Source organism: Tupaia chinensis, unplaced genomic scaffold (assembly GCF_000334495.1).
Source record: "Tupaia chinensis unplaced genomic scaffold, TupChi_1.0 Scaffold145592_1, whole genome shotgun sequence".
NCBI lineage: Eukaryota > Metazoa > Chordata > Mammalia > Scandentia > Tupaiidae > Tupaia > Tupaia belangeri.
In genome coordinates, this window is record NW_006205449.1 from 1,976,696 (window position 1) to 1,987,626 (window position 10,931).

At 43.7% G+C, this 10,931-nt stretch overlaps 1 protein-coding gene across 2 annotated transcripts in view; it reads left to right on the forward strand.

Moving 5' to 3' along the window:
• The window catches only part of CYB5A (cytochrome b5 type A), a 43,871-nt gene that overhangs the window by 30,994 nt on the left and 1,946 nt on the right, over positions 1-10,931 (forward strand). Inside the window, exons 2-4 of one of the 2 annotated variants that reach the window (XM_006168119.3) lie at positions 1,376-1,504; positions 4,695-4,724; positions 9,900-9,934. In XM_006168119.3, the coding sequence (XP_006168181.1) occupies positions 1,376-1,504; positions 4,695-4,724; positions 9,900-9,934 (194 nt within the window). Of the gene's footprint in view, positions 1-1,375; positions 1,505-4,694; positions 4,725-8,925; positions 8,950-9,899; positions 9,935-10,931 lie in introns of those variants that run through there. The other variant, XM_027768128.1, reaches the window with a different exon arrangement.

The window sequence follows — 10,931 nt, forward strand, 5'->3', positions numbered from 1 at the left end:
GTGAGAAAGCAAGCTGCCGGATCTGGGACTCTAACCATAGTCAGCCATGTGGGAGCCCAGTGTCTTAACCACTACGCCACCTGCTGGCCCTGGGTGAGATTTTTTTTTTTTTTTTTGGTGCTTCCCAATTTTTCTACAATGCGGTGGATACTCTTACAAAGAGAGAAAAAAGTAGATGTTAAACACTAGGTATGTCGAGAGGGAGGGGAGCAGTTAGTGACCCTGGCACCTTGCTCTGTGCCTCTGTGTCGTTTGCTATGGGGAGACTTAGCTCAGCTATGCAGGAGAACTGGTTTGGCCCAGGTATCAGACACTTAGAGGGGATTTGCCCGCGGCCAGGGCCAGGGCAAAGCCCTATTTACGAACCTCTTTTTCCTACAAAATTGTTTAGGATGATTTAAGCAAGTGCTATCGTCTTTTAACTTGTCTGGGGACTCCTTCCCTTGCCTGACAACCCCTAGGCCTCTTGAAAGCACTGAAAAGCTTTTCATATACAAGTCCCTTGCCCCTGACATGGAATTGAACTCTTCTCTGTCAGTACTGTATTCAGTGGCAGCACCTCGAACCAGTTACTTACTTTTTATTCTTTATTTAAATTTTTTTCTTTCTTTATTCAACTTACTTTATTCAGAAAGTAAGTTCAGAAAGGGCTGGCAGGTGGAAGTTAAATTACTGGATCCATGGCTGACCGTGTGGTTTGAGTTCCAGACCCAGCAGCTTGAAAACCATGCCAAGCGCATGTGTGGTCATGCCCAACGTCCTGAGAGGAGAATGAAGGAGAAGGGATTGCTGCATGGTCATCTCCCATGGGAGGGGATGGTCTATAGCAAACTAAAAAAAAAAAAAAAAGAAAAGAAAAGAAAAAGAAAGTTCTGCCAAGGCCTCAGGGATTCACGCAGGCCTGTCCAGCAGGCCATGCTCTTGCACGTCACAGGCCTCTCGTGAACGTCCTCTTGGGTGCAGTGGCTGGTCTGGAGTCCTCACTTAGACTGAAGAAGTCAAAGGTGGTAGGTCTCAGGGGTCGGACCCAAGAAAAATGGGCAGGATCCTGATTCCACAGAGTAATTTCAAGAGCTTTATGGAAAAGCAAATGTCACTACCAAAGCTTTAAACGTCTCTGCCTGATGCTTCTCTAGTCACGTGAACCACATTAGGGAAAGTGACATGTTATTATAGGAGAAAGGCGTGTTGCACTTTCACAAAGGACACTGGATCCAAGGAGCCTGTGGTGTTAATCCCTTTTTGGATGAATTCGTCACCCTTTGTCACTTGTGACTTTTAGACTAGCCTGTTTGACTAAATAAACTGGCCGTTTTCTTTGAACTTATTTGCCTGCAAAAATATTTACTTTTCATGCTGTCTGCCCTTTGAACAGCATCCTGGTGGAGAAGAAGTCCTGAGGGAACAAGCTGGAGGGGACGCTACCGAAAACTTTGAGGATGTGGGCCACTCTACAGATGCTCGGGAGCTGTCCAAGACGTACATCATCGGGGAGCTTCACCCAGTGAGTGCTTTCCTGGGGCCTGTTCTCGCTTCTCTTTAAGGCCGTTGGCCACACCCAAGTCTGGAGACTGCCGTGGATGCAAAATTTCAAAAAGGGATAAAGCAAACACAGCTACTCATGATTTTAGAACCCCTTTTTCCCATACAGCGATCAGAGTGTCTGTGCGCTTCACAGACTGGGGTTTTCTCTGCGCTAGAGTCTGAGCACGGTAGCCCAAGGCTGTGTGTGAGGCTTTCAGTCTTTGAAATTCCTTAGAATTTTCTTTTCTTTTTTGGGGGGGAGAGGTTTTTGCTATAGGGCGTGTGTGCCCCCCAGAAAGACAGAGGCAGAGAGATAAAAAGCAAGAAATCACCCCCCAGCAGGGATCCCTTCGCCGCAATCACCCCACGCTGCAATCCCTTCTCCTCCATTCTCCTCTCAGGATCTTGGGCACGCACACATATGCGCCCGGCATGAGTTTAAGCCACCAGGTCCGGAACTCAAACCAAGGTCGACTACATGGGAGTCCAGCGACATAGCCATTATGCTAACTGCTGGTCCCAGAGCAGCACATTTTAAAAGGGGGGATATCAATCCAGCATAGTTCTTCTTTTTTCTTTTTTGAACACAAAATTTCTCTTAAGAAACCTCCTCCCACTTTAATTACTCTGAGGATACTTGAATTCTTTTTTTTTTTTCCTAATCCCCAAAGGGTACATATACTCACCAGAGGTGTTGGGGGACCGAGAGAAGAGAGAAAGCACCCCCGAGTATGAGACATGGTATCGTTGCCATCCTGTTTTCCTCCACTTCACCATCCTGTCAGTGTTTTGGGCATGCAAGCCCACAAATCTGGCATGGTTTTCAAGCCACTGGGGCTGGAATTCAAACCGCAGTTGGTCAAACGGGATTTGGCTCTCTTAACTACTGTACTGCTGGGCTGGACTAGAAATACATGAATTCTGGGGCCAGCAGGCAGCATGGAGGTTGGAGCGGATCCCACTTGGCCGACTGCATGGTTCAAGTCCCAGACCAAGCAGCTTGAGGATCATGCCGTGTGTGTGTGTGTGTGTGTGTGTGTGTGCGCACATGCATGCCCGGGGTCCTGAGAGAAAAGTGGAGGAGAGGGGATTGCAGCATTGCCGTTCCCCCTGGGGGGGTGATTTCTCACTTTCTGTCTCTCTATCTCCCCAGTGACCATATGCATCCTATGGCAAAGGAAATCTTAAAAAGAAAAAAGAATACATTAATTTTAAAAATAATGTTTAGAAATGAGAAAGCTCAGCCCCGTTGAATAAGTAAGCTCTGACTTGTGTAAAAGGAGCGCACTGTCCTCTTCCTGCTCGCTGCCCAACCCGCCAGAATGTCAGTTTGGGTGCAGTTCATTGACTGACTTTTGGAAAGCAGTGACTGATTAGCCTTCACATAAACGCGGACCTGTAATATGAATTTAGACCCTTCCGTGGCAGTTTTAAATGACTCTGTCGTACTTCATGAGCCCATCAGCCTGCGGTACCAGAATATAACGGGAGTTCTCTGAGCATCCAGGGTAGGTTCAGGGCCAGGTTCAGCTTTCCTCCTTAACTCCAGACAGTGTCGAGTGTTGCCTTAGTTTGCCACTTCATGGTACAGGAGGAGTGGCCAACCAGCAGGGAGCTGAGGTGTTGCTAGAAGCAGGCTTTTCTCTCACAAGACAAAAAATAAATACAAGTAGTGTAATCCCAAGTGAGCCAACAGAGAAACAACTAAACTGCCCCCTCCCCCAAATAATAAATAAGTAGATAAATGAAAACAAGTGTTACGTATGTGATTGGTGCAGCTTGTAGTGACTGAATGAAGGAAAGTTAGGCTCTTTGTACAAGGCCCGAAAGTAAGACACCCACTTTATACCCTCCATGTAATGGGGAGGAGTTTCGTTTTGTTTGATTTTGGTTGTGGCAGATCTGTACTTTGAGGAAGTGATCAACTCGACTTATCTGGAAAGTCTATTCTCCACTATTTTATCTTCCTCCCTCATAAAGGTGAGGTAGTTTTGTGATAAGCAGAGAGGCCTGCCCTTATCAGTGTTCAGTTCTATCCCCCAGCGCTCATGGAATGGGGGTAAGTCCACCTTGCCTGCCTGCTTGGCTTCCCTGTGATCAGCCTTTAGACACACTTGGTCTTTGACGGCCCCAGCCTGAGATTGAAATGATTTATGGGGCCAGCAGGTGGCTTAATGGTTATGTCACTGGACTCCCCCATGGCCGACTGCGTTTTAGTCCTGGACCCAGTGGCTTGAAACTCATGCAGGACACGTGTCCTTGTGTGCCCAAGATCTCAGGAGGAGAATGGAGGAGAAGGGATTGCAGAATGGTCATTCCCCTGGGGGGTGACTTCTCACTTTCCCTTCCACTGTCTCTGGCAAATGCAAACACGCTAAGGCAAAAACCTCTGCAAAAAATTAAAAATAGTCTATGATTCTACAATTGGGAGATTGCAGTGATTCACTGAGGGTGTCTCACAAATTATATATATATATGTATACATATATATACACACACACACACATACATACGTATATACACCTGCCAAGGGGAATATGAGCACAAAGAAGGGAGGAATTAGGTCTTCAGCTGCTCCCTGAGTTAAAAGATCGCAATCTAGTCTAATTAATGTATATGTACATCAGTAAGTCATAGGACTGTTATGGGTGCCATCCTGAACTTTGGACCTCTAGATAGAAAAATGCCTCTTAATACATCATCTGCTACTAATTTTTGCTGTAATGTGAGGTGGATCAGACTTTGTATTTTTTTTTTTTTTTGGAGAGGTTTTTGCTATATGGCGTGTGCGTTCGCCAGAAAGACAGAAAGACAGAAAACAAATCACACCACCCCTGGGGGGGGATGGCCATGCTGCAATTTCTTCTCCTCCATTCTCCTCTTAGGATCTTGGACATGCATGCACAGGTGCCTGGCATGAGTTTAAGTCACCGGGTTTGGGACTCGAACCATGGTCCAACTACATAGGAGTCCAGCAACGTAGCCATTATGCCAGCTGCTGGTCTCCAGACTTTGTATTTTAACAGCCAACTGTGGAACCCAAAATGTTAATTACTGAATAGTAATTAAAACAAATTTTTTTCCAATGGAACTAAGCACTTTGGAAGCTGTACTTTTTATAGATTTTTTAAAAAATTTCTGTAATGTGTTCTTTTTTTTTTTAATTGCAGGATGACAGATCAAAGATAACCAAGCCTCCGGTAAGTGTGACCATCGCAAAGATTTCTGTGGATAGAGTTATCTTTATTGTATTTACCCATCAAACTGGGGACAAAGGTCTTTTTAGCTGACTGAGGTCACCAAAGTTCTTGCTAGGTAAGATTATGTAACCTATAGGCTTGGCAAATGTTTATTTACATAGATCAATCAATATGTTTTTGGAGATAGCGTGTTTGTTGCTTTTGTAAGACTCTCAATACTTTAAGCTTCCATTTTCTTTGTAGTTATCAATAAATACCTTGTGAAGAGCTGCTTTTTATAAGTTTCCCTGTGCTTCTAATTTGAAAGATTTGACACAAGCCTTATTTTCAGAGAGTTAAAATCTGATTAAAGTAGAGGCCTTAGTTCTTAAATCTTTGAGGACATTATCCATGTCTTTTTTATGACCTGATTTTTTTTTCTTATGTAAAGGAAAATAATTCTAGTAGTACTAATGTACGCTCTGATTTATCCACTTTTTTCTTTAGACTGACCATCTCTCTTATATTTGGTAAATCTAGAGTAAGAATTGATGAGAAAAGTCAAAGCTCAAGAAAAGCTCAAGTAGGCACAATGGTTCCTGGCCTGTAGTTAAAGGACATAAGAGGAAGTTTTACTTACAACAAATGACAAAATGGAAGTATAATTTTTTCCTTTTGGTGCACAGTCTAGTTTTTTCTACAGAGAACATAAAAGCAAGACTCTAGAAAGCTTAGATTAAGAACTAGTGAACTCATTTTATTAGCAGTTGCTGACATGACAAGTTTAATCTGCAGGAAATCAAAGCAGTCCAATAACGGGACCATAAAGGCCAGGCCTCTCTCAGTACCCCGGTAGCCCAATAAAAATCTTATGTAATGCTGATTAGTACAAAGCAGTTCACTTGTATTTTCTCCTTTTATTATTAAAGAAAAAAAAAAGGCATAAGTAAATGATGATATAAGTACTTCAGGAAGATAAAAAATGGACTTCAGAATTTGAATGGCCTGTAACAACTACTTAAAATCTTTACTGTAGGTCATTCAAAAGTACCTTTTTAGAAACTTCATTTATTCCACAAGTAAGAGAAATAGAGACAAAGAGACGGAGATAGCACCCCATCAGGGTCCTGATGCTGGGACCCATCCTCCGCCAGCCTGGGTCATGGACATACGTATGTCTCATGTCCTCGAAGAGCTCTCTGAACCGGAGCTGGGAGCCCTCGCCTTGGGCACATGTATGTCTCATGTCCTCGGAGAGCTCTCTGAACCGGAGCTGGGAGCCCTCGCCTTGGGTACACGTATGTCTCATGTCCTCGGAGAGCTCTCTGAACCAGAGTTGGGAGCCCTTGCCTTGCAGAGCATTTTGGTTACCGCTGTGCCACTATCTGGCCCCTTGAAGTATCTCTTCTGGGGCTACTTGTTGGATTGCTGAAATTCTGTGATTCTTGCATTTTTTTCTTTTTCTCTGAAGTGCATCAGGGAAAAAACATGTCTTTCCTGTAGGATATTCAATGGACAGTCTTGGGGCAAATCATTCAGCTACAGGGAAACAGAGTTTATGAACTTAGATCTGCTGCAGAGCCAGACGTGTTCCTACCCAGATGCTTACAGGCAGAACACTGTCAACCCTGGGATGGGAAAGTGGCGCCTTTCATCGCTGATTCGTGTTTGAAGCCCGGGCCGTTCCTTCCCCGTTTGCTTTCAGAACACGTGCATTACAACTGCCCTCCATGCACTACCAGTTGCCTATTTCTAGTCGTTTTCTGCTTGTTTGTTTTTCTATTTTAAGTGCCATTCACTTTGGGGGACAGAGCCCATTTACATGTAAAATTCTGGGAATCAAGCTTTCAAGACCAAAGAAGGCTTTCCTGACAGCAGCCTGATAAGAGTGGGCAGCTCTGTATTGAGAAGACTATGGTTAACCTCAGTGTGTCATTGGAGGTTGATGTTTAATCAGAGGGCTGGGTAAAGACAGTCTCGCTGGAGTTTAAGAATTACACTAACTTCTAGGGACCAGCAGTTAGCGTAATGGCTATGTCGCTGGACTCCCACGTAGTTGACCGCGGTTCGCGTCCCAGACCCGGTGGCTTAAACTCACGCCAGGCACGTGTGCGTGCGTGCCCAAGATCCCGAGAGGAGAATGGAGGAGAAGGGATTGCGGCGTGGCCATCCCCTCTGGGGGGTGATTTCTCGCTTTCTATCTCTCTGTCTCTCTCTGTCTGTCTGGCGAGTGCACGTGCCCTATAGCGAAAACCTCTCCAAAAAAAAAAAAAAGAATTACACTAACTTTTTAAAAATAGCTATTTTTACTTTTTTCGGAGATTTTACTAGTGGACCAACTTTCAAGTATTTTATTAAAAGAAAACCACTCCACTTTATTACGTCTCTGCTTAAATAGAACAGAAATGGAGGCATGCGGGGCAAGAACTCGCTGGTTTTTTCAAGTGCCCCCAAGGAAATGAAATGAAGGAAACTACATGACTACATACCTATGTGTCTGTCTGTCTTGTGCTTTTGATTCACCAGAAGAAAAGCACATCCTTAGATATTTCTTTTGTTATGTGTTTGTGTAACTATCCATCTAGGCTGAAAAATACACACTGTAGTTTGAATTTTTGAAATGTTGCCTGCTTAACACACCCCATTGAATTGTGAGGTAAGATGCACCAAAGATGACTAGCTTGCACCTGCCCAGAGGGGAAAGGCATAAAGTGAAGGTGCCCAATTAAGATGTCTGCAGATGGGTGCCATGCCACGATCACCTGCCAGCCAGCCAGAGTCCCTGGAATGTGGGTCTGACAAGTGTGTAGACCAGGGAACCAGCCTCTGATTTATCATATGACCCAGTTTTCCTCGAGCATTATTTTACCGAGACAGCTGAGCTGACCTGCAACACCCTGTGGTGGTTAGTGTTTCAAAGCATTGTTACCCAGTTTGTTTTATTTGGTTCTCACGGTGATGAGCACCTTGTTCAGAGTCACGCTGTCCAGAACTAAGCCCATCACCTACCTCAGGCTAGCCAGTTGCAGCCTCTCAGGCTTCTTCTGTAGGCTCTGGACTTGAGAAGTGTTACTCCTCAGTGCCACGACGGAGAAAGTTTTCTCACTGAGGAGTGGGCTGAGTAAATAAACATGAGAATGGGAGGCTGCTTTGAAAAAGCTACTGTGGCTTTACACGTTTTTATATGGAACTTATTTATCATAATTTATACTGATTTCAATTACTTGACCGCTAGCCCTTTTTACTAGACGTCGAACCCCTCAAAGTCACAGAGTGTACAGGTGGCAGAATCTGCCATAAAGCTTCGGTCATTTTCTCCTTGTTCGTTGTTGACATTTTTGATAGTTATACCCCAACTCCAAACGAGGCCCTCAGAGCATCACCACAAAGACAAGAATGTTTTTCTTTTTTTTTAGAGAGATTTTTTTGCTATGGGGTACGTATACTCACTGGAGAAACAGAGATAGACAGAAAGTGAGAAGTCATCCCCTGGGAGGGTGGCCACTCCACAATCCCTCCTTCTCTCGGGATCTTGGGCACACGTGCATATGCACTCAGAGTGATTTTTAAGCCTCTGGGCCCAGGACTCAAGCTGTAGTTGACTACGTCCGAGTCCAGCGATGTAACCATTGTGTCATCTGCTGATCCCAACAATCACTTTTTCGTAAGTGTTCTGAGTAGTAAATTAAACTTGTCCCGACAACCCTGCGTTATAGAGAATAATAAACAATCAAAAAGTTATGTGGTTTTTTTAAGTTCAGCTCTAGAGAGGATCATCGTTGTTGGTAGTGATGTCTCACTAGCAGTGCACTCATCGTGCCTACAAAGGAGGGGGAAGGAGGGCCACCCAAGCTCCAGGAAGATTCCTCAGCATGTTGGTAAAATGCATACCTCCTGCCCTGTATGACAGTGTAAGGGTGTTGATGTTCAGACGTTCATGTTTGCCTTCGTTTTCTGTTTCAAGTGTGATAACATTTTACCTTCAGGGACTTGTTTTGTCACAGAACTGACTTTGTCCTTCTTTAACAGCTGAATAACATTGTTTTGCATGTGTCTTTTTGTAACCTTTGTTAATTTTATTAATGTATGCACCATTTGAAAAATTGTATTGCAGCACTTATGAATGCTTTTCGTAGTCATCGAGATTTTAAAATGCCTTAAAAAGTATTAAATTTGACATTTTCATTTTCAATCAATGATTTGTTTTTCCCTACCATATCAGGAATCTTAAACGTGAAGTTTCAAGGTTGGTGGGTCTCATAACTGCTTTGCTTGCTCTTCTGCTTTTTCCTGGGAGTTTCTTTCATGTGCTTTGCAGAGTGTAGCTTGGACTCACTGCAAACAGCTGCTTGTTTTGCTACTGTAATGTTTTACTGTGCTTCGGGGAACTGCAGGGAGGACTGTGATGCAGCCGCCTTGTTTATGGCACTAATACTGTTGCTGGTGTGAAATAACAGAATGCTGTCTAACACGCTTTCAAGCCTAGAAAGGCTTATGTTTTACTAGTCATTAGTTTTTCAGCGGTTCGGAAAAGTATGCATTTTCCCTAGGGCCATTGTCACTTAGTAGTTCTCCCAAGAAAAGCTGCTCTCAGAAAGCGTTTCAAGGTAAAATCTGGGCTTCCTTGTTGGGAAGCTTGTCCAGGTGATGGTCGCAGTCCCATGAGGCCAGCCGCTGCCATGCCAGCCCGTGGGTGCTGCGTAGTCAGAACGAGAGGGGAGTAGTGGTCTCACATGTTAGACCCCGACGTGACAGCTCTTAATATTTTGCTTTTGGTTGACATGTATGTAATGTAGCAGAGGTACATTTTGCATCCTGTCAGATTCGAATGAAGCAACTGATGTTTTTATGAAACAGTTTCCTCCATGCTAAGATGGTGATGAGTGGTGTGTACGTGTATTGGGGTACTTGTTTTCAGTTTGTGCATTAAAGCATTCAAATGTCTGTTGTGTTAGGATATGTTATGAGGTATATTAATCTTTAACATGTTCAAATGATCAAGGTTGTATAATTTAAATATAGATAATTCTTAAAATATTTTATTCTAAAAACAAGGATAAAATTAGGCATTTTAGTGAAAAGGCATTTCTGATATAATAAAATATTGTGATCTTATTTTAAAGCCGGTTTGTAATCAGTGGAATAAACACCAAACGTTCCCTTTAACTTACTTTACTCTTTCTGTGTGTGTTTCAGGAAACTCTTATCACTACTCTTGAGTCAAATTCCAGGTACGTGGTAGTTTTCACTTAGGGCAGTATTGGTGTGGAGGCTCAGAAAGTAGAGCTGGCGAACAGGCTCCGTGCCAACGCCAGAGCTCGCCCTGTGGCTCCATCAACCCCAAGGAGTGTATAGGACGAAGGGACACTCCTTCTCCCTGGCCAGCCTCAGACAGTCAGTTCTGTGGCTGCTTCATTAGTCCAGCTCTGGGCAGGCATTCCATTTCCTTCCTCATTTAATATGTAGTTCTGTTCAGTTCGTTCTTTCTTTCTCTCTCTCTCTCTCTCTCTCTCTTTCTTTCTTTCTTTCTTTCTTTGCCATAGGGTTTTTGTGCTTAAGAGAGAGAGAGAGAAAGAGAGAGAGAGAGAAAGGGAAAGTGAGAACATGCACCCTAAGGGGGATAGCCATACCACAGTCTGTTCTCCTCCATTCTCATCTCAGGATTTTGGACATACATGCGCCCAGTGTGTTTTTCAAACTACAGGGTCCAGGATTTGAACCTTGGAATTGTTCAGATTGACTCTAGCCCCTTAATCACTGTGGCACCAACTTTTCCTCAGTTTCATAACCAGTAGTGATTATATTCCCAGAGCATAGCTCAGTTCTCCAAGTACCCCACAGTAGGGTGACTCACAAGTTCTAGGGACCAGATTTCTTTGTTATTATGTAAACTCAAGGTCATGTCTGGCAGCTCTACCAAATTATATAATAGCCATTTTGAGGGGGCCCAATCTCAAAAACACACCTTTATATTTCATGCCGTCAGCATGAACTGCTCCAGTTTGCCCATGGACACTGCTTCACCTGACTCTCTGCTGTTGTGCCAGTTTCTTTCTAAAGGGAAATGGAAAAACCCCACCAGACCCCGCTGGGGTGATAATTGCACTTGTAATACTGTCACAATTTCAGGCTTTACATTGAATGTGATCTGTGGGCTGATGTGTGAGGAAGATTTAAAAAGAGAAAGTTTATGATGTAAAATATGTTCACATCATTTATTTGGATTCT